We start from the raw sequence: 26,730 nt of genomic DNA, 5'->3' as shown, positions 1-26,730 counted from the left end.
ACGGGCCTCCAGTCACATGATGCGGTACTGGGTGAGCGCTCTCCTTATTCCAACTCCCCACCACCACCACCACTACTTTATGTATTGCTGCTCATATGACTTTTTTTACCCTTAGAAAAATATGTGCAGGTGTTTTTCTAATTAAAGGTAAATATTTTTAAGTAAATAGGTCACAGAATCACCAAAGCTTGAAATTCTCAGTACCATTCTAACAGAAGATTGATTTCTGAGAAGAAAATATTTTTTTCAACACTTCTCATTCAAAACATAAGAATGGCCATCTTTTATACATAAAAAATACTCTCTTAATATTGGTTGGAAATAGTTGTCCTAATAAGTGAGATAACTCAAAATCAAAACCGAGGTCCTTAAGAGATGTGTATCTTTTATGGTAATGAATTAATCTGGCCTCTCTTTCTAGGTCTTCCTGAACTTGACAAAAGATTCTCAAAAAAGTAGTAATATGAGTCTGGAGCACTTAACACAGAGGAAAGTTGGGAACCCTAGTGCCAATGGGACCTCCACTCCTGACGACCTGTCCGTGAGCAGCAGCAACTTCACCGACAGAGACGGTACACACCCAGTGTGCAGGGTTTGCTTAATTTTCTGGAGACAACATAATTGGGGGAAATAGACATGCAGATTTTTAGTTCTTTTGTGGAATTCAACTTTAACGCTTGTCTTTAAATGAGCAATCCCAATACACACAAGAATTCTTCAACACACAGAATATTCATTACAGAAGATCAAATTCTCATTTTCCAAAGGGAAGTGGCAGTGCAAGCGAGGTAAACCTGGTGAATACCTCTGACAGGTGATGGGGACAGGGCTCTCTGTTCATCAGAAATGCTTCTCTGGATGCGACTTTCTGTGATTTCAGAGGCGAGCTTCACAGGTGACGATTCTTCCTGCAATCAAGGGCTGTGCAGGGACAGACACGTTTATTTAGTCAGGAGCCCCCTGTCATTAGGTTCATATATGTGGGAGCAAAATCATCCAAAATAAAGTTGTGTTTTTTAGAAATCATCCTTCGCTGGGAAAGGTGAGGTCTATCCTCTATCTTCCCCATCTCTGATTCACTCTAGGTGGAGTGGGGGGGGGGATTTGTTTGGGGTAAAGTCTATGATTTGATTAAGTTAGACTTGAAGGATACTCTCTGTATTAAAATGCTTCGTCTTCAGCTCTTCACACAGGATAAGTTTGAAAAATCACATTTTTGATATAACATTAAGAGGTTAAGTTCTTTTAGAAGCATCTTCTATCACCTGGTCTCCTTCTGACAGTTAATTTTTACCCTGGAAACATGATTTACTTAAGAAAGCACATAGTAAAATGATATATGAAATATGGAGTAGTCATTTCAACCGCTTGCTTAAAGTGGGAAGCAGCTCTAGGAACAGAACTTTTAATTAAACGGTTGCCTGTCTCACAAACTCAGAAACGATCGTCTCTGGTGTTTGTGTAATTCTGGAATTAGAGTCTCATCTGGGGAATAAAACTGTGGAATCCGAGGAACTGGGGGCTTTGATTGAAAGTGGTCATCTGCTTCTATATATTTGTCTCTGCCTTTTTCCCTATAATTTGAAATTATTCTTCATTTAGAATGTCCCCCTCATTGACATTATCTTTGAGGCAGCCCATTTACAGCATTTTGACACACCTGTAAGTCATCCGCATGTAATTTCTCAAGGAACAGAAAAGCATACTAATTAACTCAAAATATTCAGCTCCTTGTACAATTCCCCATTGCAGAGATAGGAGTTTGCATTTAAACGTGTTCTCTCTGTTTAATTGGAATTCATTTTAAATTAAGCAGCTTTGTATTTTTTTTCCTTATCAGCTTTTAAATGGAGATCATGATTTTTGAGCTGCATGATTTGTGATGGAAAATTTTAAACACACACAGGGTTGACAGATACCGTTGTCCTATCGCATGTAAAAAAGTGTGGTGGCAGGTCTCAGACGAGAATGCTCTATTTGAAGCTACTTCTGGGGGAAGAAGTTGAATGGTTAGCCTCGAGAGCCCCACTGAACAGCAATGGTCAGCATGGCTTCCATGGGTCTCAAAGGCAATGGAGACTTTCTTAAGCCTTGGAGAGTGTTTCAGAGAGGGGGGTGCATAGTAGAGAAGTTTTCAATGGTTCCTGTATGGAAACTGAATGTGGAGTCTTGAAAGGCCATAATCATTTCTAATTTCCAAAGACAGTGTATGAATATGTGGTGGAATTAGAATTATGACTCGGAGAAGCTTTCCTTTCACTTTGAATGAGCTCATTGGATTTCATATCAGACACTGAAGCATCGAAACTAATAAATAGTCTGTGCTAGGAACCAGTTCTTACACTGGGCTGATGTTTCATTTAAATTATCTGAATTCAATCTTGATGAGACTATTTTCTATATAATAAAAATTAGTCATTACATGTTGGGTCTGTATTGGGACATTGGAATAGGGAACAGGGCTCATTTACAAAATTCACAATCCTTAATTTTTTCTAGTAAGCTTACTCTATGTATGTATTATAACTGGTGCTAGTGAATCACAGTTTTCATAACACTCTTGTATACGAGGCACACATTGGGGTCCGCTGTTTAGAGCAATACTAGAAATGGATTGTAGAGGCTTCAGTCTGAATGTAGAAAACAGAGGTTTCTTCCATCCATGCAATATGATACCACTCACCCGCAGTCTGAGAAGTCGACTATGACTTGATTTACAGAGCTTTCCTGGAACCGCATTAAATCTCTTGTCCTTACTCAGACAAAGTCCTGACAAGAAGCGAGAAGCTGGAGGGCTTTGGACTCTTACTGAAGAAGATAATGGCTATTCTCATCAAGAGGTTCCACCACACCCGCCGGAACTGGAAAGGTCTCATTGCTCAGGTCATTCTCCCCATCGTCTTTGTAGCCACGGCCATGGGTCTCGGCACACTGAGAGATTCCAGCAACAGTTACCCAGAGATCATGATCTCTCCATCCATTTACGGCACCTCTGAACAGACAGCCTTCTACGCGTGAGTTACTTTCTGACAAGATCATTTCCACAATGATTCCAGGTTCAGTGGAGAAAAATAAAGAATTTGGGAGCTACCACACTGAATTCTGCTAAAGAAATGGGCTACTTCTGTACCTAAAAAATAACTTAAGAGGATCTACATGCATCTACAAATAAAGTCAAAGTATTGTTTACTCTTAGTGGGTAGACTTAAACCACATGTGATGGCTAAATTCATGTCATAGGTGAACATCAGGGCAGCCTGAATCTTCTATAGATTTGTATACTTATAGGGTGGGTGTCTTAGTCAGGGTTTCTATTCCTGCACAAACATCATGACCAAGAAGCAAGTTGGGGAGGAAAGGGTTTATTCGGCTTACACTTCCATACAGCTGTTCATCACCAAGGAAGTCAGGACTGGAACTCAAGCAGGTCAGGAAGCAGGAGCTGATGCAGAGGCCATGGAGGGATGTTCCTTGCTGGCTTGCTTCCCCTGGCTTGCTCAGCCTGCTCTCTTATAGAACCAAGACTACCAGTCCAGAGATGGTCCCACCCACAAGGGGCCTTTCCCCCTTGATCACTAATTGAGAAAATGCCTTACAGTTGGATTTCATGGAGACATTTCCTCTACTGAAGCTCCTTTCTCTGTGATAACTCCAGCTGTGTCAAGTTGACACAAAACTAGCCAGTACAGTGGGTGTACCTTGGGACCACCATTCATATGTGTAGGCCTGGAGTTGACATCCCAAGAAAAAGGAAGGAGACAGGTGGAGGCAGAGAAATAGGAGTGGAAGGAGGAAATGGGAAAGCAGTCATATAGATAGCATAATTCATATCTTAGGGTTATTAGCAAACATGCATTTACTGATGAGTCCCTGTTGCTTGATATTGCAGGAATTTTGATCCAAGCACCAGTGGTCTGGTCTCAGCTCTCTGGAATTTCCCTGGCATTGACAATGTGTGTTTGAATACTAGTGACTCGTAAGTTCTCCTTTCTTCTTCTCAGCATCCTAGTTTGCACAAGTGTGTGTAGGAAGGCATAAAGTATCTGTGAGTAACTTTGCTGGAAAAGGATAATCTCTTGATAGAAAGTCTATATCTAGTAGCTTTTTACCTCTTTTGTCTTACTCTTTCCTTGACAGTACTATACCATAATAATGAACATTAGATCCCTTACATTTTCTCACCTCTTGTATTGTTACATTTTACAATCACAACATTAGAATGATAATGTTAATCCTGTTTTATTGATTTTAAAGATTTGTTTATTGCTTATTTTATGTGTATGTGTGAGTGCCTGCTTGTATGTGCACCACATTGCACACCTTGTGTCCATGGAGACCAGAAGAGAGTAATGGATCTCTTGGATCTGGAGTTATAAGTGGTTATGAGCTACCAATGTGGATGCACATATGCACCCATCTCACTTCAATATCCTTTTTCTTTATAGGCAGTGTTTAAAAAAAGACGATCTGGGAAAGTGGAACACAAGTGGAGAAGCTATCGACAACTTTGGTGTTTGCTCCTGTTCAGACAATGTCCAGGTAAAAGAGAATTCAGTTCCAGTAAAGTAGGAAAAAAAGAGAGAGAGAAGAGAATAAATAACAAAACTTGAAAGATCTATCCAGGTTACTGAAAAGTCAGTATAATTTCATTTTATGGAAGCTAGAAGCTCAAAAGATATGGGCCTGGCCACAAAAAATATTGATGTTGAACTTCAGGTCACTGTTTTAAATCTAACTCAAGACAAATTTCCAGAGGTAGAAGATGGTCTTTGTGCAAACCAACTGAGAATGAATCTTTGGTTTCAATTCTGTTCTAGCTAGAAAGTTCAGTTTCACAGCCCAAAAGTGACCGTAACTGTCATATTTAAAAATGTAGTGAACATGTCTCCCAGACAGTTAGCTGGGAAGTTGGTCACCTGTAAGTCTAGAAAGGAATGCCATGGGTTACCAGGAAATGCCTGGAAAGGTTTTTACATCAACATTTATTTTCTGAAAATATTAACATTTATCCCATTATTATTTTATCTTTATCTTAGGCATGCAGATCTTTGTTTTCTAAGTTATCCCTAAACTCTTAGTACAGCAAAGCTAACTGGGAAAGTTCAAGATTTCCTTTTGAGTCACTACATATGTATCTCACACATCCCATGTATCAAAGCAAGCATCCTAGAGGAGAGAGCATTTCAAAATTTCTCAATAAATCTTTTATTGAAGAAAAGTCACTATTGGGTTTCTAAGGATCACCAACTTGTTCTCTCATGCAGGAAGTCTAGAAATGTCATAGAGCTGTACTCTGATCTCACTACATATTTTACAGTAAAATATTTCCAGTGAACACATCCCGTTTTGGATTTCCCACGCAAGATAGTTATTAACTATAAGAACAAGGAACAAAAAAAAATCCTTTTCAATTTTTAAATGTTAGTCTAACCTACCATTTAGAGTGTTTACTCCCTCATCTAAGTTAGCAACAACAACAACAACACACCCTCATTATTTTGTGTGCTAGCTAAATAAATAAATAAATAAATAAATGGCTAAAGCCACATCTACGATCGATCTTTTGGGGGTAGTAGCAATTTGCAGGAAGTGTGAGAAGGAAGCTTTTGAACTGATGGGCTTCTGTCATCTTCTTCTTTTGTTTAATTAGCCCACTCTCTCCCTACCTATACAATAGAGTACTCAGAAATCCTAGCCAGAACAATTAGAAGTCAAAAGGAGATCGAAGGGATACCAATTGGAAAGGAAGAGAGACTATCACTGTCTGCAGATGATATGATAGTGTACTATCACTATCTGCAGATGATATGATAGTGTACTATCACTATCTGCAGATGATATGATAGTATACTATCACTATCTGCAGATGATATGATAGTATACTATCACTATCTGCAGATGATATGATAGTGTACTATCACTATCTGCAGATGATATGATAGTATACTATCACTATCTGCAGATGATATGATAGTGTACTATCACTATCTGCAGATGATATGATAGTATACTATCACTATCTGCAGATGATATGATAGTGTACTATCACTATCTGCAGATGATATGATAGTGTACTATCACTATCTGCAGATGATATGATAGTATACTATCACTATCTGCAGATGATATGATAGTGTACTATCACTATCTGCAGATGATATGATAGTATACTATCACTATCTGCAGATGATATGATAGTATACTATCACTATCTGCAGATGATATGATAGTATACTATCACTATCTGCAGATGATATAATAGTATACTTACGTGACCCTAAAAATTCCATCAGAGAACTCCTACAGCTGATAACTTCAGCAAAGTGGCTGGATATAAAATTAACTCAAACAAATCAGTAGCCTTCCTCTGTCTTCCAAAAGATAAACAGGCTGAGAAAGAAATTAGGGAAACCACACCCTTCTCTCGTCTTCTTAGTTACTAATTATGTGGGTTTGTCCAGTTTGTCAAAAGTCATCAAGCAGTGCCTTTATAATACACATGGTGTTTTTATATGTATAATGCAATTTGATTTAAAAAAATAAAAACTTCATAGCTGCACTGGCTACCTGGAGACCACTTCTGATTAATGGAGAAGCCAATGCCATTCCGAAATGTGATTTTTAGACAGATGTCGCTGGATGTTCAGTGACGTTCACTCTTGGCATTCCAGAGCCGTCTGTAATTCGATACATCTCACGTGTGCTGTGTGCGTCTGGCTCTGGGCCCGGGTGTGAGTGACTGATGGAAGGAAGAGGAGCATTATGCTAGACTTTCTCCAGGATAGATATCATGGCAATGAACTTCAGGATCCAAAGAGAGCTAGGCTGTTACTCTTATGAGTGTAAAATATAAGTGTGTGAACATGAGCCTTCGAAGTTGGTTGGAATGCACACACCTGTAATCTTTGTACAAATAAGATCAGAAGTTCAGTGGACTGACTCCTCAGCTACATAGTAAGTTTGAGGCCAGGCTGGGCTAGAAACCCTGTCTTAAAATCCCAAATAAATAATAAATAAATAAAAACATAAACTCTAAATGAAGTCTGTTCAGGCAAACACAAAAACTCTCATTTACTATATATGTTACTTTCCTGTAAGCCTAAAATTAATTCTTAAGTAATAAATACACATATACATGTAACCAACGTGTAAAAATCTCTGTGTAAACCCATATATTAATGAAATCCTTACTCCTGGGTTAGGTAGCAAAAACTAACGTACCGTGAACTTTCAACTCACTGCTGTTGTTTTGAAGAGTTTTCCTCATAACATTGTTTTTAATTTGAGGCAGATCCCTTTCAGATTCCCTGTAAATTCTTAAGGTACTCAAAAAAATGTTTCTGTTTCCTAATATTCTCGCCCCCCAACACTTACCTCATCAGAACACTCTGGGATGCTGTATTTGCTAACTCCGTTTAGCTTTGGATGAGTCCTAAACACATGTAGTTGCTCTGCATAAGTGACGATAATTCTAATTTCTTGGCAAATAGACAAGTTGTCTTCTTTCCCAAAGCTCCTATGAATCAAAGGGCAGTTTGATCACACCTCAGCCCTAACAGTAATGGGCAAATCGGGACACACTGACGTAGTCTGTTTAACTTACACAGGACAGGCAGGAAGAACTCAACTTGATCATTTTATTTTCTAGGAATGCCCCAAATTCAACTACCATCCACCTCATAGAAGAACGTACTCTTCCCAAGTTATTTATAACCTCACTGGGAAACACATGGAAAATTATCTTATATCAACTGCAAATCATTTTGTACAGAAAAGGTAAGATCTTCTGTTTGGAACATATTTAACTGATTTCCAGGTTTTAGGGTAACAGACTTGCAAATTTGAAACCATATAAGTAATAGTTGCAAATTCTTTATATAGTGAACTTGATCGTTGCTTCAATTTGATTGATTGATGATTGATCTGATCATTGACAAGGTAACACAGATGCCTTAGTACTGTGTTCTGTGTACATAATCCTACATATAGAAATTTAAGCAATGACTCTAAATTAAGATTCATTTGTGCAAACTGAAAACCACTAGCTTTTTAAGGTCTTTAAATATATGGTTGAACATGTACTTTTTTTTTCTCAAAGCAATAGACAAGTTGTTGACTGGATTGGATCTACTTAGAGTTTCAAAGCATGCATTTTTTTGTGACAGTTAGCCTGAGTTACAAAAATAATCTCTCAAAATGTAGATTGTGTCTGTGAGTCCTCTACCTCTCCTTCATTCCTCAGTGTCTATAAATTCTTCACATTCACTGCGAGATATTGTTGTTACAGATAAGTTAAAGAAGAACAAAGCATGTTTTTCTACTCATCCATAGCCACTATTAATATTTTCATATTTTTCATTTCTAATTACAGATATACAAGTAAAAGAATTTCATAGACATGGGTTTGGATAGAAACAAATGTTTTCTATATTCAAAGATGTCAGGTGTTTCACAGAGTCAAATAATTTATGAAAAAGTAAATTTATTATAAGAGAAAATGATTTATTATGAAAAAAGTCTAAAAATCCACATTTTTAAGAAGCAATGGTATCATTCATGTGTTAAATTATATCTCTACACCATCTCATCTATGATGATGTTATTGTAGAATAAATTGGACTGTCCTATTATTTAAGTTGAATCTAATTTGGTAAAACATCTAAGTTAGTCTATTTTGGAAATTATTACTTGAATTTGAAAGTCAATTTTTTTAAAGAAGACCGTAAACTGTCATGTCAAACTCACACCCAGGCATCTTAGAAGAGGGAAAAGAAATAGGGCCAATCAAAAATCTAGGAGATTTTTATTTAGAAGAGAAATTAAGTAATTTGAAAAACGATAATAAGTTAGGTCATTCTGGTATCAACTACCTGAAAAGAATATTTATGTGTTCTAATGTTGAGTTTTGAGATGGAAAGAGGAAAACCTTACATTATATCATTCCTTTTCAGAATGCTCACTGTGTATATGTAACTGTTTAATGTAGTGTGTCTGTAAAATTGTTACTTAGGCAGGATATTAGGTTATAGCTCGGGCTTACTTGGAACTCACAGCAGCTCTCCTGCCTCAGTTTCCCGAGTATTAAGATGACAGGCATGAGCCACCATCCCAGACAGTACATGAGACTCTTGCCTTTAGTAATGACATACACTTGAGTTTAAATATGATAGAAGGATCAATAGAAAAATATCAGGTTGTATTTATCTACTTCTGGATGTATTTGTTGTATTTATTTCATTATGCATTCTGGGTGGAAAACAAAAATAAAGTCCTACTTAAATATTTTAGATCAACTTAGGAAGATTTTACCCAGTAAAACAAATATAAATTTTGTTGCTCTATGTAGATATGGAGGTTGGAGTTTTGGGCTGAAATTGACTAATGACCTTCGTTTTGATGTGACAGCTGTCCCTGACAATAGAACTCTTGCTAAGGTAAATTTGGGACTTTCTTCTGGGAGGTCATGTAAATAGTGATATGGAATTTGTATATATAAACACTTTCATGTGAGAAACATAAAACATACAAAATCAATTCTGTGTGGTGCATACATGTGATCTAAGGAGGCACATATACACAAGAGCAAGAACACACATAAAAACTGTGCACAATGGTGCTTCTTGCAGTGATCAAAAATGTAGCTCTAAACACTCATCTGCAGTAGAACTTCAGTTCATGTTCACTCACTCACTCACTCACTCATTCATTCATTCATTCATTCATTCACTCAATCACTCATTCACTTATTCATTCACTCATTCATTCATTCGCTTGTTCACTCATTCATTCATTCATTTATTCATAGAACTTTCAGCAGTGGAATTAATCTCTGATGCATCACTGTTAAGCATTCGTTCATTCATTCATTCACTTTCTCATTCATTCATTCATTCATTCACTCATTCATTTATTTACTCATAGAACTTTCAGCAGTGGAAATAATCTCCTCCTGTGCATCACTGATAAGCAAAGAGAGATATAGACAGTAGCACTGGACCCTGTTCACCTTTATGTGAACATAAAGAGTCCACGGGACACTCAATCACACAGTCAAGGAAAGGGGTGGCTCAGTGCACTGGATCAGTGTGGAGCGCAGCATCTGGGTGATTGTCCTCATGTGTGGTGGACTAATGTGTGTTATCCCTATGATTTTTTTTTTTTTTTTTTGTCTCACAATGCCTTTATTTTTCTGGCACTTTCTTGTGTCTGTATCACAACTTCTTAGAGAATTGCAATGTGGGGCTCTTAGCCTCACTTCTCACCAAACCTGGAATAGTAACAAATCTAATAGAGATAAATAAGCCCAGTTTTTTTTTTCTTCTTCTTCCAGATAGCAGCAATGCTTTGAGCCAAGCCAGTCACTTGAGTCAGACACATATGACTGCCCAGATGATAAACAGCAATTATAAGGATTTTAGTTGTTTATTTATTTTCAGTCACAGAAAATTTTAATATCCCCTGAACATTTCTCTTTGGGTATTGAGAGACACAGAATCGGGGTGAAAGCGGAGCAATTAATATTCATTTAGTTCACGATTGCTCTATGCCAAGAAGCAGTTCACCTTTTAGAAAATGAAAATTAATTCCATTCTCCAGCATCCCTACTCCATAGACACTGTGGGACGCAGATCGTCACAAAGCTGTGTGGGGAGTAACAATCCTGGGGACTGTGGTGTCCTCTTTCCTTCCCCACACACTGAGTAAATTTCTTTTCAAAATCAAGGGACTTTCTAATGTGAAATTACCCCTCTCTAAATCAGAATGCATTTTTAAATTAACACCATTTAAAAAGCACACTATTTAGTATTTTAAACGCCTTGGTTTTGATGTCAAAGGTAAAGAAATTCAGATCCTGAGGGCTACATATAACTAGGAACAGAAAGTGTGTGTGTGTGTTGGGGGGGGGGGGGAACTATCAGTTTTGTTGTTAAGGACACAAGGCTTGCATATTGTTAAAATTCCTTCCTCTCTCTGTTGCCATTGTTTTTACCACTGCTGTTTTATCCCTGCTTCACTCTCCTCTAGAATTACCGTGGGTCCACTGCGGAGATACCAATGGCTTCTCCAGTTCATTTCAGGTTTTGCCTGTAGAAGCATCTAGAGCAGCTGCTAAGTCAGCTGTTACTCTCCCCACCTGTAAACTGAAAACCCACAGATCCATCTACCATCAGCACTCCAGGGGTATCTTAACTATCTTCCGAGGTGGAATGAGTCACTAGTAAATTGAGACTTTCCTTTAAAAATAAAGTATCCTACCGGATGTTTTAAAAGCCTGTTTTACTCATGTACAATCCTGATCTTGTCTCCTTTTGAAATTTGGCAGGTGTGGTACGATCCAGAAGGCTACCATTCTCTCCCAGCTTACCTCAACAGCCTCAACAACTTCCTCCTGAGGGTTAACATGTCAGAGTACGATGCTGCCCGACACGGTAGGGACCCTGTGCAGAGCTGTCTCTAATTATACTCTCTTTTCCACGGCCTTCCATGCAAACACACTCCCCGTATCTGCTTCCCCTGTTGACGGTGGTGCTCTACGGCATCTAAATTAGGGATCTTCAGAAAGGGTTTGGAACCTTCCAGATGGAACATTCCAGATGACACCCTTAACTTCAGATTAATTTAGTTTCCTCACTTATCAAATCACTGCTAGCAGCGATGGCTTGTGGAAAATATTTCAGAGCTATTTATTTGTCTGCAGAAAAAAAGCTGACCAGTAAATTAATATTCATAAGTGTTCACAGATCTATATATGCAGACAAAAACATTATGAAAAGCATTCAGTTCTCACCCAGTAGCCTGGCTGGCCTGAAACTAATAGAGATCCACTTGCCTCTGCCTCCTCCGTGCTGGGCTTAAAGTCGTGCACCACCATACTCAGTTATGAAGACAAAACTTTTAAAACACAAGGTTATACACTGCATCTAAAGTGGTGGTACCACATACTGAGGATATATGACACATATGTTATGAAAAAAAACCTTCCAGTTTGGGCTAACATTACTGTTTGCTCCTACGTTTTCTCTGAGGTGCTAAAGTGGGATTTGAACTCGGCACTCTCTGGGTCCTGCCTGTCCTTTTGCTAATGCTCCAAGCTGTTTATCCAGACTCAGGCAGATCTACTCCAGTTCTACTTCCCCACAGTCCTCCACATCATTTTTAAATAGGACTGGGATTTAAAGGAAGTTGATTTATTTATTTTTTCTAACTCAATTACTGTTCATCAGACCATTTCATCTCCTTGAGCCTTGCTCAAATTATTTTTCCATATGAACCTAAAAAAAATAAGAAGAGAGAAAAAAATGAAATAATACATTTTCTGGCCAGGGCCCAGACTCATAACCAGCCTATTAGGAGGGATCGATGACACAAACTGTCTTTTATAAAAGCTGACCCTCTCCCATTTTCCTTCCATCATCCCACCCCCATGCATTCTGGTGTCTGCTTTTGTGCTGATAATTGTGGAAGTAAACTATAGTGTCAGACACTCCCTCTAGCAGCAGTCTTCAGAAATCTTCCTTTCAGAGGAAACAGTGTTTTTATCCAACTGTTTTGGCATTTTTTTCCCTTGCGGGAGGAGCTTTCAAGAAAATAACAAGATGGGTAGCCCTTAGGTATAGCACATTAATAAAGAACAAAGTCAAAAGGGGTCAATGAAACGAAATGGTGACGAAAGCCAGGTGAGTGTAACCTGGATTGAAATGCTGTTGGAAACCCTTCCATTGGGGTGTTTTATTCAGAGCAAAACCATGCATTGTTGTGACAGACAATAAAAGCAGCGGAGCTATAGAAATAGCCAGGGGGATGTAGCAAAGATACAGAGAGCAGGAGGATGCCACCTTGTCTAAAGGGTTGGCTTCTGGAAACCTGTGTCCTGGTCTCTTCTCTAATTAGTCTTCATTACTGAGACTAATGTAACTGGAACCACTGGAGACTCCTGCAGGTTTGTTGTAGGTGTTTACCGTTGTGTTTTAAGTTGCAAAGGACAAAAGAATCTGGCAGCATAAAACTTATGCTGACCCTGAGATGAAATTTACTTTTCAATTTAAAAATAAGGCTTAAATAAAGTTATATATAAATTATGGAAAGCATGTCTTCAGTTCCTTGTTAATTTGTCTATTCAAACTTACAAAAAAAAATGGCAACATTCTGCCTTCTCCGGGAGACATTTTATTCCTTTCAAAGAAGAAATCAAATCTATGTCACTCAAAATATGTGAGTGGGGTCTCCCATGGCAAGAGAACCTAATCTGCCTGTAAAATTTAACCTATTTGTCCTCACCACCTCTTCTTCAAGGTCCTTCACATGTCTGAAGGTATCTTTGAAGGATTACAGGTGAACTGGGGTTTTTCTTTAGTTGTAAAATTCATTTTTCTCTGAAGCTTAATATGCTAATAAAATATTTTAATTAGCTTTCATTGGTAATGTCAATATCTGTTACATTCATGTGGTTCCCTCTAGTGGTTAACTTCATGTGGAAAAAACTCTTGTGTTCTACCTGAAGAATATTGGTTTGCATGTTTCCTCTGACAAATGTTACACTCCTATGTGCTCCTCCCACCGTTTATCGCCTCAGCCGCAATGGCCACAGGAAGCATCTCATTTTAGCTTGATATCTACAGAGACCACAGAAAAATGCCTACTTTTGATGTAGGTTCCATGGAAGGACGATACTACTAGAAACTTTATTTGATTTGCTTTAATAAGCACCCATTGGTTGGTCATGCACTAAAGACATGCTGCTGAATGCTATAGAGGCTGTGGGGAGACTTCCGATACAGGAGTTCAGTCCTGTTTAATTCCAGGACTCAGAAGAGAGGCAAAGGCAGGCGTATCTGTGCAAGTTTAAGGCCAGCCTGATCTACATGGTGAGTTCCAGGCAACCAGAGTAGAACAGCAAGAGCGTATTAACAACAAACAAACAAACAAATAAACAAATAAACAGAAACTATTAATCTCCACAGAAAATAAGAGAAGTAAACTCCCCTATAATGTGATTAAAAGACAGAGGTCAAAATGGGTTTGTTGTTGTTGTTGTTTTCTTTGTTTTTGTCTTTGTTTATTTTTTCAATGTGCCATTTGTCTTAGTTGCTGTGATGAAGCACCATGACCAAAGCAACTCAGAGAAGAAAGGGGTATATGCCTTACACTTTCATATTACTGTTCATCACTGAAAGAAGTCAGGGCAGGAATACAAACAGGGCAGGAACCTTTAGGCCTGAGCTGATGTACCTTTAGGCCATGGAGGGGTGCTGGTTACTAGTTTGCCTTTCTTATAGAACCCAGGACCACCAGCTCAGGATTGGTTCCACCTACAATGAATTGGGTCCTCCCACATCAGTCACTGACTAAGAAACTGCCTTACAAGCTTGCCTACAGTCCCATCCTATGGAGGCATTCTCTTAATGGAGATTCCCGCATCTCAGATGACTTTAACTTGTGTCAAGGTGACATAAAACTATCCAGCACACTATTGTTGAGGAATTCAACTTAAAGTGTCATACTCATCTTATTAAATGCTACACATTTAAGTTGCCTAGAGAATATGTCCAAACATTGCACCCAAGTGTCCCAACAAATGTCCTAACATATCCCATACAAGCAGTAAGTAGAAAAGTTCTTGTTCGGTTTATAACTGTTTAAGTGCAGAGGAGACCCACAGTCTCTTGTCCTCCCATTCTTTCCCTCATTTATCTAGACAGTATACATTCTGCCTTCACATTACAGTTTTTGGGAAACTTGCCTATGCACTTTCAATTCTGGCCAAGTAAGATCCTTTCAGAAAGGAGAGGAAAAAGCCTTGCTTCCAATTCAGAAAGTATAACCAACTCTGAGAAGTCATTACTTTGTGGTCAAGGTGGAGTTAAGTGACTACTAATTAAGTGTGGGTGCAGTGAGAAGCTCTTGGGCTCCCTGAGTTTTGATGGATATACAACATTGAGATTCCCAGTCCCTACTCTGGTAGGACTTTCAAGCAATAATCATCTTGGAAATAGTAAAAGAGAAAGGAGCATGTTCTCACATGGCCATGCTTCCTGGCCGTTGTCATTAACTCAGGAAGGAGGATTAGAATGGTGTTAGATCGTTAGAGAGAGAGGCTTGTATGATTGATGCCCAGTTGAGTTGTTTATTTAAGTGCATTCTATTTCTGAAGTATGGCTGAAATGCAAATAGGAATGACCAGACAGAAGAACGTTAGAAGCAATCATTTGAATGTACTCCAGCGTATGCCATGCACTATGTAAAAAATAGATGTTCTTAGATTTTTCCAGATTGTTCTACACACAAGTAGACATTGTTTATTTTCATATTAAGAGAAGACCAGTAATCACAAGAATTTGATGGGATTAAGGATGGGGAAAGCATTACCCTTTAAATAAGAACCTTTGAAGTACAATTCTTCGATTCATCTTGTAAGAAACAAAGCATCATGTATTATTCATGTAAAACTTGATGCTCCTCATTAACTAAATACCATCTAACAGCAGAGCTCTCCCTTCTTTCTAGGGATCATCATGTATAGCCACCCTTATCCAGGGGTACAAGACCAGGAACAAGCCACGTAAGCACATCTCTTTCCTTGCCATTACTGCCTTCCCTTTGGCATAGCTGCACTTCTGTAGAATGTGCAATAATTAGAAATTACAGTGGTATTTGAATCGATGTCAATCTAGAAGGGCTGGTAATATAAGTCACTGACTGGGACAAAAGGAAGTTTCTGGAAGGGTGTGGAGAAGGCTGCCAAGTAGAGCTTGTCGACTGCAGATTCACTGAGTCTGCTGCTTTTATGAGTCAAGTGCACAAGTCCTTCATCATTTTGACTTCCCTGCATAGCATTTAAGTACTGTTTCTTTGCTCAAGATCTATATATCCTTGCATGCACTCTGTAACCCTTGGAGACCGAGGCTTTTCTATCACGCGTCCCTGGCCAATTCAGATGCACTAGCGCTACATTTATTCCAGGGTCACAGAAGAGTCATGTCAAAGATAGTATCTGGCTGCCTTGCAGGACGCCTTATCTGTGTCACAGCCAGCTCTTGGTCTGCTTTGTTGATGGTTTTAGTCATGAATCTTCCTGAAAGGAGAGGAGTTCCAAAAACTTATGTGTACTTTCCTCTCCCTGTTGCTCATGATAGAATCAGCAGTTTAATCGATATTTTAGTGGCGCTGTCCATCCTGATGGGCTACTCTGTCACCACTGCCAGCTTTGTCACCTACATTGTCAGGGAACATCAGACCAAAGCCAAGCAGTTGCAGCACATTTCTGGCATCGGTGTGACATGCTACTGGGTGACAAATTTCATCTATGACATGGTGAGTAATTTTTGTCATTGCAAGACAGTGTCAATTTAAGTAGAAGTCTATCAGCTTTGTATTCAAGAGCTGTTTGATCTAATTATTCAAATTATTACTACAAGGACTGAAAATTAAGAAAAGCCAATTGAATCAAGCTTATATCATCTGATGGTTGGAAGGCAAAGAAACCTATTTTCTCTTATCTCTGAATATCAGATTCTTAGAGTGTACATCAACATACAGATTCCTGGGCCCCTCTCCAGGTCTATTAAATTTGTGTCTTGGGAAATGGAGTGTAGAAAGTATGCATTTCAAACAAGATCCCCCAGGTGACTTTTAAACACATTGAAGTCTGAGAACCACTACTGTAGCAAAATAGAAGCTTAACAACATTACCCCACAGTGCCAGATAATCAAGCTTATAAAAATTTAATCAACTAATAGTGAAAAATTTAAAGCAGTAGCTCCTGCTGAATGGCACACTAGAGAAGATTAGCAGGGACAAGGAGGGATGTGTTTCATTGACAGGGCTCTCTGTTATGTAAAGTGGTCCCCAAGTTCAGATGACCGTTCTTGCCTCCAAATGTACCAGCATTGGCCAAGAGCCCAGATGAGTACGCACTTGCCCGTTATTGCAGCGACTGTCTGAGTTGTTGTCAAGATCATTGGCTTGAAGAGTTGGAGAGTAATTAACCACAGATCCATTTTGCTAATGCATCCAGTGAGGTCTGAAATGTGCCCGTTGTAGAAGCCAAGTCTAAAAGAATGCTAATGACCGCTCTGTACTTCACAGGAGCTTAAATGTTAAGGAAGCTTCAGTGTGTTCTTCTGTGAAGGTCTACTCAGTACTGAGATCCTGTTATCAGGACTACTGGTGCTTGGGTGCCACTCACAAGATTCCCTCGACCACCTCCACCTTCACTGCATGCATTTTGCGGCAAACTCTTAAGCTTCTAATATTTTTGCTTGTGACCAGAATACTGAGGTTTTTGTTCAGATAACTGTGATTTCAGGAACATGTGAGAACTGTTGCCCTGATGTTTTGCACGGAATGCCTAACACTGATAACCAAGTCTCAGAAAGCAGCCATGTGAGAGAGTAGCTGCATCCAAAATTAAATCAATACTTTGAGGACTGACTCTAATACCAAGAAACCTGGCTTTCTTATCTTTCTCCCAGAACCCCTGTCACTGAATGATCCCAAGTCTTAAGCCTTGAGGCAGGAACACCAGGGATTTCTTGTGTATCTATATAGATTAAAATTGCCTTGACCTCATAGTAGGGAAGACAAATTCTAAACTGAGATCAATGTAAAATGAGCTGAATGTTACAAGCAACAGGAAGATAAATAAAAATTCATTCCCTCAGAATTTTTCTAGGTCGACTTATTTCAGAGTTAAATAAGGTGGGTTATTGATTTTAAAAGAATGTTCGCCATATACTAAACATTGTTTTGTCTATATCCATAGGTCTTCTATTTGGTTCCTGTAGCATTTTCAATTGGTGTCATCGCAATTTTCAAGCTTCCTGCCTTCTACAGTGGAAACAATCTAGGCGCTGTATCCCTCCTACTTTTGCTGTTTGGGTAAGCTGCTGATTAAGCAATGAAAAAAGAATTAAGAAAATTAAGCATTCCTAGACAAAATAGGACCTTAGTCTCGTTAGTTAATTTCCAATTGTCTTGGGGTCATTTAACATGAGTGATGACTAATGTATTTCTTGCTAGTCTACAGCCTGTAAGTACCATACTTCTGAAAATTAATGTTGTTATCACAAACAGGCACTTACTGGGTATCATGCATTGTACCAATTTATACAAATAATCTAAAGTATGTAAAATAAATATTTTAGAATGACCAGAAAATTATGAGTATGTGTGGGTATGTGTATCTACAAAGTACATGACTATGTATGGCTTTAGAAGGTACATGTAAATTTGTGTCTATTTTTATTTGTCTTTTCAAGATGGGTAAGGGCATAAATGCTGTTGTTTCTATGTTAGAATAATACAGGTTGCGTGATGTAATTGACATTCAGTGTAAAACTTGATTCTATTACAAAGGCATGGGTAAAATCAATTGTTTAAAAACTGGGACAACCCGTGGGCCTTTCTGTTTCTAGATCTATTTAAACTGAAGTTGCTCATCTTTGCCTAACCTAGGCCACCCATCTTTTAACCAGACCTTGTTAGCTACCTACAACAATGTAATTATCTTTCCTCAGTTTTAAATGATCAGATTTATTCAGGTTGAACTCCTATTTCTGAGCAGCAGAAGTCTCGCCTGGACAGAATAACACCATACCCTGGTGGGGATGGATTTGTAGTTAGGGCAGAGAAACTGTATGGGTTCTTTAAAAGAGAGGCTTCTTGCTGTCATTTAAAAGACATCCTTTGAGGGTCTTGTGTCAAAATGAGGAATGAAATATAGACCTAGCTTCAGGGCTTGGCCACTCCCCTCTCATGTTTACTGTTCCCTGGGAAACCCATCTGAGCTTGATTTTATTGTTTTGTAGACTAGAATAACTAAGGCATACTTTTAATTTTTAGTATTATTGTCCTACAGCTATGCAACATTTTCTTGGATGTACCTGCTGGCTGGCCTCTTCCATGAAACAGGAATGGCCTTCATCACTTATGTGTGTGTCAACCTGTTCTTTGGCATCAATTCCATCGTTTCCCTGTCAGTGGTATATTTTCTTTCCAAGGAAAAGCCTAATGACCCGGTAAGGTGTCTTATTCCTTACATAAACCTCGGTGAACAAACCAGAAACTGTAGCGTGGCCCATGTGGAAAGGTTTCCTTTATTCTGTATTTAAATAGGAAAAACCATCATTTGATTTTATTCAATTTAGGAAAGGAGAGTGTATAGCTTTAAAAAAAATTAAGCTCCATATAGGTTAATGTTTATTATTGTATTTACTGAATGCTAATAATACTGATTTTTGCTAGGTCTTGAGTAAAGTGGTAGATACAAAATCAGATAGATTGTATGGCACCTACTGGTCAGCTAAACATTCTACTCATTAATAAATCCCTAAGGTGCAGTGGTGGAAAGATTGGATTGTATATGTGGCTGTGGGTTAGGATTCATTTGAACACTCATAAAGAAAAAAAAAAAATCCCTTTCAATCATGTATTGGAATCTACTTCATTGTCAGCATCACTCGCCATTCAGAGCTAACAATTATGATCAGTGAAAGAGAAGCTTTAACAGTCCCAGGCAATTGAGTGCAAAAGAATAGAGGGGAAATGAAGTGAGGTGAGGGACAGGCAAGGCCACTTGAGGATAAGGAAAAGGGTAAGGAGGAAGTCATTGGCCTATGTGTGAATAATGTGAGAATGAGCCCGTTTCTGCTTCTTTGATATCTGTTGTCTCTCCTTGCATCTCATTTCACAAGCTCTTTCTGTCCCTGGTTGAGATTCCCTAAGGTCAAAGGCTTCCCCGAGCCCTCACCCAGGAACCCACTGATACTGCTTTGAATCCCAACATTCTAGCCAGGTTTACCTCTCCCGCTGAATCTGAACCAGGTCTAGAAGGGATTTTGTCTCCAGAATTGGACCTGATACTTTGGGCTACTTTGAGAAAAACATTCTTTTTACTTGCATTTTGATGATAAACTCTGTCAGACTGTCATTTAGGTAGCAGATACAGTATGATATTGCAACATACATGTGAACTATGTGCCTAGCTGCAAAGGTGTCGCCATCTGTCGTCACCCAGTTTTAAATGCTTTGTCAATTAGTTGGAATCCTAAGACTGAATTTGGTTCTTTCTCTTGTTTCAGACGCTAGAACTTATTTCTGAAACTCTCAAGCGGATTTTCCTGATCTTCCCCCAATTCTGTTTTGGCTACGGTTTGATTGAACTTTCTCAGCAACAGGCAGTCTTGGATTTCTTAAAAGCCTACGGTGTGGAATATCCAAGCGAGACCTTTGAGATGGATAAGCTAGGGGCAATGTTTGTGGCCTTGGTTTCTCAGGGCACCATGTTTTTCTTGTTGCGACTCCTCATCAATGAGTGGCTGATAAAGAAGCTCAGGTAAGCCTGAGGAGAACAGCATTTCCCCTCCAGGAAAATGCTGGATGAGCAATAATCTTGGTGTTTCCTCTAGTAACACCTCAAAACCTACCTTAGAGTCGTTTAAAACATGCTAGCATAAGTTATCATTCATTTAAGTCTAAGAAATAGTTGTCCAGCCTTTCTATGTGTTCCTGGTGACAACACCACAAACCTCATGCATAATGTGTTGTTGTAAGAGACAAAATTAAGTAAGCACAGTTGTCACCCTAGAAGAGAGTCAGTGAGTTGAGGACGATGAGCCCTCACTCAGGAACCCACTGATACACTCTGATACACTCTGAACCCACATGCAGAAGTGAGAAAGACCTTCGAGTGTGTAGTATGAGCAGCAAGCAGCGAGGGAGAAGATGACTGGGATGAAGCAATGAGAGCATCAAAAAATGGAAAGACAGACACAGCCAAGTATATTTAGCCCTAACTAGTGCTGCCTTCCTAGGAAGTATTGCTAATGATAACAGCGCAAACTTCTGTACACATGTATAGTGTTACATCACCACACTGGCCATTCCTAATAGCAAAAGGGTGGGAACAAGCAGTGTACCTTTACTTAGGGATTGCTTAGTGTATACATCTATAGTCATAAGTTTAGCACTATTTAGCCATCAGAAGGCATGATCAAGGAGTGAGGAATGTGACTCAGCAGAGAACACTGGCTGTGTAAGCATGAGAACCTGAATTCAGATGCTCACGGCCAGCATGCAAAGCCCAGCATGCAAAGGCCTGTAACCACATCTAATCTAACCAAAACTCCAAGCCCTAGGTGCAATGATAGACTCTGTATCAAAGGAATAAGATAGAGAGTGATGGAGCAGACACCCAACATCCTTTTCTGCATGAGTGTCTTCATGGTCAAGTATTCTTGCACATGTATTTGAATATGTACTTAAATATAAAGCATGCACACACAGAGAGAGAATGATCCAATATCTATGTAATATTCTAACAGTTATTAAATAAAAGTGAAAGGTTAAGAAATGAGCATTATGTATGACCATGAGAGTTAAGAAGAAATGTACCCTCTTATAATAGATTATCTTTATTGTCAGTGTTGCTTGAAGGCTGCTTACTTTTGACATCCTATTTTCTGGTACCATTTTAACTTTAATATGAGCCTGCATTACCTACTGAAAATAAAATTTTTAATTAAGTAATAATAAAAGGAAGAACGAAGAAAGAGAAAAATGTTATAGACTACTTAATTAAAAATTATACTATTTGATTGGAAGATAGAATAAATGTAATGAACAGCAGGTTATCTCAGCTTACAGTGTGACTGGAAGGTTATGGGGACTCTTGAATGCTTAGGAAGGAGATCTGGTTTAGACCTTATTTAACAAGCCAATGGCAGTCTATTAAAGGTTAGCGAGCAGAGAATAGTGCAACCATGTGATACCTTAGCAGGTGTCATTTTTGTAGAACCAGTGCAGACTAGGATGCAAGAGTCAGAGACACAGGGGCAGTGTGAGGAGACTGAGAATTGGTAAAACTGAAGCTTATAGTAGAAATAGAGAGTCAGGAAACTGGTCCATGACTAAGGCATTTCTAGGGTTTGGAGACTGACTGCATGAATGGGCTTTTAGACTAGAATAGATACAAAGAAAACACCATGTTTTGGAATCCTGGGACTGTTTTTAAAAGAAGCAGAGATTTTCAGGGTGGGCCTGAAATAACCAATTTGCAGAACCTTAAAAGGTTTCGTTTTCTTCTGATTTGGTGTTTGTTGGGCAAGACTGAGGTGAGGCTGGGACTTGGAGATTCTGTAAGGCTGACCATCCTAAATTATCTCCTGGATCTTAAATGAGACATTGATTGTAAGTAGAATGCAGGATCAATGGTTTTCATATTATGAATTATTTAAACAGAGAGACCTGCTAATTGTTAGCAGTACAATCCTGGGCTCTATCTCCCTCCCCTTGATAAAATAAGGAGAGAAGAGAGAATGTAATTATGCCTCATTTTAGATTTATCACAATACACAAGTAGAGGAAGAAGAGATGGACAAGTAGAGGAAGAAGAGATGGAAGAAAGAAAAGGAGCAAGAGGAGAAAGGGGAATACAAAGAGGGAAGGAAGGCAGGAGGAGGAGAAGAAGACAGTTGGTACAGTAATAAGGGATGGGTGATCTTGGGCTCGTAAGTGCTGAGTTCCACTAATGATTCTGAAATCCCTGTTCGAAGCTAGCTTTCAGGCACTCATCTCATTTAGAAATTAGGATTCTAAGATTGAACAATGGATCTGTAGACATTTCATCCATGGAAAGTCAACACTATTTGCCAGCATTGTAGAGATTATGGGAAGAGCATGACTACTGCTGCCTACATCCGTCATTTAAACAGGACACTACAACGAGCGTAAGAACCGCCTAACAGTAGGAAGGCAGTATGCTTCCAGAGAAGTGAGAGCACTGAAGTGTCCAGACAGAGTCACGTCATTTCAGAATCTGGTTTTCAGGCTCTTCTTCAGGAAATTTACATCTTCACCTATCATGGAGACAGTAGATGAAGATGAAGATGTGCGGGCTGAGAGATTACGAGTTGAGAGTGGTGCAGCTGAGTTTGACCTGGTCCAGCTCCATCGTCTCACAAAGACCTACCAGCTGATCCACAAGAAGATTATAGCTGTCAACAACATCAGCCTGGGGATACCTGCTGGAGAGGTAGGGGCCATGGCTTTATTTTGTCATCTAGAAATAGAAAATCCAAGCCCTGAATATTTTCATAGTCTAGATGTGTGTGTGTGTGTGTGTATTTGTGTGTGTGTATTATTTGTGTGTGTATTTGTGGAGTGTGGGTATGTTTATGTGTGTGTGTGTGTGTATTTGTGGAGGGTGGGCATATTTATGTGTGTGTGTGTGTGTATGTATGTATGTATTTGTGGAGGGTGGGTGTGTTTGTGTGTGTGTTTGTGGAGGGTGTGTTGTATGTTTGCCGTATGAATCTTTGCTGTTTCTAGAGAGGGTTTATTCTCAGCACACAGCAGATCCTGCACCCATTCCCACTGTCACTGTCTCTGGGGTGTACTGTCAGCAGGAAGATTGTTCAGGATGCATTGTGGCACCTCTCATTCCTAGGCCTATTCAATGTCTGCCAGAAAGACAGCCATTTTCAGAGGGAAGGTCCTAGCATGCATTGACTTCTATTCTTATGGTTTTCACAGATAAAAGATTCAGGGAGCATTGGAAGAAGAAAAGGAATTTGGCTGCTGCTGTTTCCCTTTAGCTTTCTGTGCAGAGCTAGACCGTGTGCATCAAATTCACTCAGTGACATAAATTATTGCATCAGTGGCTTTTTCAGTAAAGTTTTGACTTTGTGTAAATTATGTGCAATCTATAACTGTAATTACTTCTTGGAGTTAGCACATCCTACCTGAGGGGTACTTTATCATGTCACATAAAGGGGCACTATAGCATATGTAAAGCAGACCCTCTGTACATACAGATGTTCCGATGCTTAAAGGGAAAAGAGCCCATAACACCCATTTGTTTTAGAAGAGAAAGTCTTACCAAATGCCAGCAGAGCAGTACACAATCCAGAAGTAATTACAGTGATTTATTCTTCCGGGGAGGGTGTCTCACCCAGGGAGGAGGAAGAAGTTACAATAGCAACATGTTAACATGTTTCTGTAGCTTACATCTTTTTTTTTTTTTTCCTCTTTCTCTCTCCATCCCAGTGTTTTGGTCTCCTTGGTGTGAACGGAGCAGGGAAAACCACTATATTTAAGATGCTGACTGGAGACATAATTCCTTCCAGTGGAAACATCCTGATCAGAAACAAGAGCGGGTACAAACTAGTACTTCTACTTATTGAGCACAACATAATTTAAATGGACTTTTATCTAATTTCGAGATTGTGTTATAAATCTTCCTGGCCTAAGGAGGGGATCATTGAAGTGACTGGAGGTTTTTTTTTTAAATCCACAACTATGTTTCTGATAGATTATTTTTCTCCCTTCATCAAATTTGCTGTCTATTTTAACCAAAACAAAGCCACTAACCCAATACTTAGAGACCTGTTTTTAGAACCTCCTATGTTCTGATTTTCCCCATTTAGATCCCTGGGACATGTGGATTCTCACAGCTCTTTGGTTGGCTACTGCCCTCAGGAGGATGCTTTAGATGACCTCGTAACTGTGGAAGAACACTTGTATTTCTACGCCAGAGTGCATGGGATTCCAGAGAAGGACATCAAAGAAGTAAGTATATATTTAGAGGACTGCTTAATTTAAAGACCACTGCTGTCTCCGATCCTCCTCTCATAGGAGCCCTGGCAAAGCAGTCATGCCACATGGGAAATCATAAAATGTCTAACCAGTGAGCCAACTTGGCTTGATGGTCTAGTCTATATCTGCATCTGTCTGCAAGCTCAGCTTCAGGAGCTCCTTGGCCTGAGGTTATTCAGTTCCCTTAATAAGTTGATAGTCACACTGTGATTCGCTCCAAGTTGAACCTTAAATGGTGATGTGCACTTTTCTTTTTTTTTTTTTTTTTTTTTTTTTTTTTGGTTTTTCGAGGCAGGGTTTCTCTGTGTAGCTCTGGCTGTCCTGGAACTCACTTTGTAGACCAGGCTGGCCTCGAACTCAGAAATCCGCCTGCCTCTGCCTCCCGAGTGCTGGGATTAAAGGCGTGCGCCACCACGCCCGGCTACTTTTCTTTTTTTTTTTTTATTCTTCAAATAAACATTGGTTCACATGATTCTCTGCATAATGCCCAAGTGAAATAGATTCCATTCCTTCTTTTTTATTTTCTCTACATTATCATCATCATTATCATTAATTATTGCAGGGGATTGAACCCAGAGCTCCACATATACTAAGCATATATACTACCACTAAGTTACAATACCAACCTTAATTTTTACTTTTATTCTTCAACTCTCTATAGCACTGCAACAGTGTATTTTTGTAATGGAATGACTAACCTGTTGGGGCGCATTTCTTTGTCCTTCAAACTCTGGACACCTGATGGGAGCATCCCACCCGGATTTCATCATTTGCAAGGGTTCCTTAACTACAGAAATAACCGCAAGAACTTGTGGTTCCTAATGCATGGCAGTTTTGATAGCAGGTCAGCTTTAAATAGTCTGAAAGTCTTTCTGACGACTCATGGCTCAGTAAGATGGAAAGATGATCTGAGATGGCAATCAATGGGAAACCTGCTTTTTGAATTCTGCTTTAGTTCTTGTCAGCTTTTAAGCTTTGTAGGAGAATCCCTTGGTAACAGCATAAGGTATGATCTGTAATTGTAAGCATATACAAACATTTTAGGGGGAGTCTCATTTGAAAATGTGCCCACAAAAAATGGCTTTCCTCTTTTTAAATAAAGTGTTCATTTTTTCTAAGTGATCTTTTAAAGGTGAAAGTAAAATCAATGTGGAATTTAAATATTTTCATCTCTTCTAGGCCTAAGCTCTCCGTGTGGAACATTTCCATTCACTGGCATGTTTTGTTCCATTTGGCGCTTTAAGGGTTTGAACGAGGGTCGGGGTGCCTAATCCCTCCTCTTCTTATCCACAGACTGTTCATAAACTCCTTAGGAGACTTCACTTGATGGCCTACAAGGACAGATCTACCTCCATGTGCAGTTACGGCACGAAAAGGAAGCTGTCCACTGCCCTGGCCTTGATAGGGAAACCGTCCATCCTCCTGCTGGTAAGAGAGGCATTATGAACAAAGCTGCTAGTGTGTAATTAGAGCAGCACATCAGCCATGTGTATCGTTCTCATCAGCAGCACAGTCAACATCTAGTGAGGTCCCACTGTGTGCCAGTTACGGTCAGAGCACGTATACTGCCACCACATTCGGAGAATTTGTATTAGCAAATAATTTATTATCATGACAGTGTCCTCGGGAAGCACTTTGTGTCTGAAGCAATGGCTCGGGAGGCTTCAGAGAAAACTCTCAGCATGTGAATTCGAAATAACGGCAACCAGCTCAGGGGTTTCAAATAAGTCATAGAGCAGGCTCAAATTTAATTCCCACTTATTGATGAAATCATATTTCTGTTAGGTACTGATCAAGTGAACTAGCAGTTTCCAATTTTTGCTGAGGAAGAAAGGCACATTTTAGAACAAAGTGTTGTACTAAAATTATATTCCTTTATAGCTTAAAAATATGAGTTATGGAGCTTGAGCTGTGATGGAAAATGCACTGTGTCGTTTTATATGAACTTGGGAGAGGATCAAGAAATGCACTCCGTGTTTATATTTTGTTTAGAGCTGCAGATTTAATTGCTCACCTGCAAATACAAATGACACATACTAGTGATGGAGTGTTCTACTCCCCGGGCCCAACAAAGCACCAGGGTCTTTATTTCAGAGAAATACACATGTCTTATCTTGGAAGATTGCCTTCAATTCATG

The 26,730-nt window shown here is 39.2% G+C and overlaps 1 protein-coding gene across 1 annotated transcript in view; it reads left to right on the top strand.

Annotated features, from left to right (window-relative positions):
- Window positions 1-26,730, top strand: part of Abca12 (ATP binding cassette subfamily A member 12) — a 171,151-nt gene that overhangs the window by 135,746 nt on the left and 8,675 nt on the right. The window contains exons 33-48 of the mRNA XM_085838191.1: window positions 422-572; window positions 2,762-3,014; window positions 3,890-3,976; window positions 4,446-4,539; window positions 7,649-7,776; window positions 9,347-9,434; window positions 11,324-11,429; window positions 15,505-15,559; window positions 16,134-16,311; window positions 17,763-17,878; window positions 18,858-19,017; window positions 20,080-20,333; window positions 22,826-23,030; window positions 24,044-24,153; window positions 24,424-24,565; window positions 25,886-26,020. Of these exons, the coding sequence (XP_085694317.1) occupies window positions 422-572; window positions 2,762-3,014; window positions 3,890-3,976; window positions 4,446-4,539; window positions 7,649-7,776; window positions 9,347-9,434; window positions 11,324-11,429; window positions 15,505-15,559; window positions 16,134-16,311; window positions 17,763-17,878; window positions 18,858-19,017; window positions 20,080-20,333; window positions 22,826-23,030; window positions 24,044-24,153; window positions 24,424-24,565; window positions 25,886-26,020 (2,262 nt within the window). The remainder of the gene's footprint in view (window positions 1-421; window positions 573-2,761; window positions 3,015-3,889; window positions 3,977-4,445; window positions 4,540-7,648; window positions 7,777-9,346; window positions 9,435-11,323; window positions 11,430-15,504; window positions 15,560-16,133; window positions 16,312-17,762; window positions 17,879-18,857; window positions 19,018-20,079; window positions 20,334-22,825; window positions 23,031-24,043; window positions 24,154-24,423; window positions 24,566-25,885; window positions 26,021-26,730) is intronic.

Source organism: Mus caroli, unplaced genomic scaffold, assembly GCF_978045245.1.
Source record: "Mus caroli unplaced genomic scaffold, Mus_caroli_1 scaffold_1, whole genome shotgun sequence".
NCBI classification, from domain to species: domain Eukaryota; kingdom Metazoa; phylum Chordata; class Mammalia; order Rodentia; family Muridae; genus Mus; species Mus caroli.
This window is presented reverse-complemented; position numbering and strand designations above follow the sequence as displayed.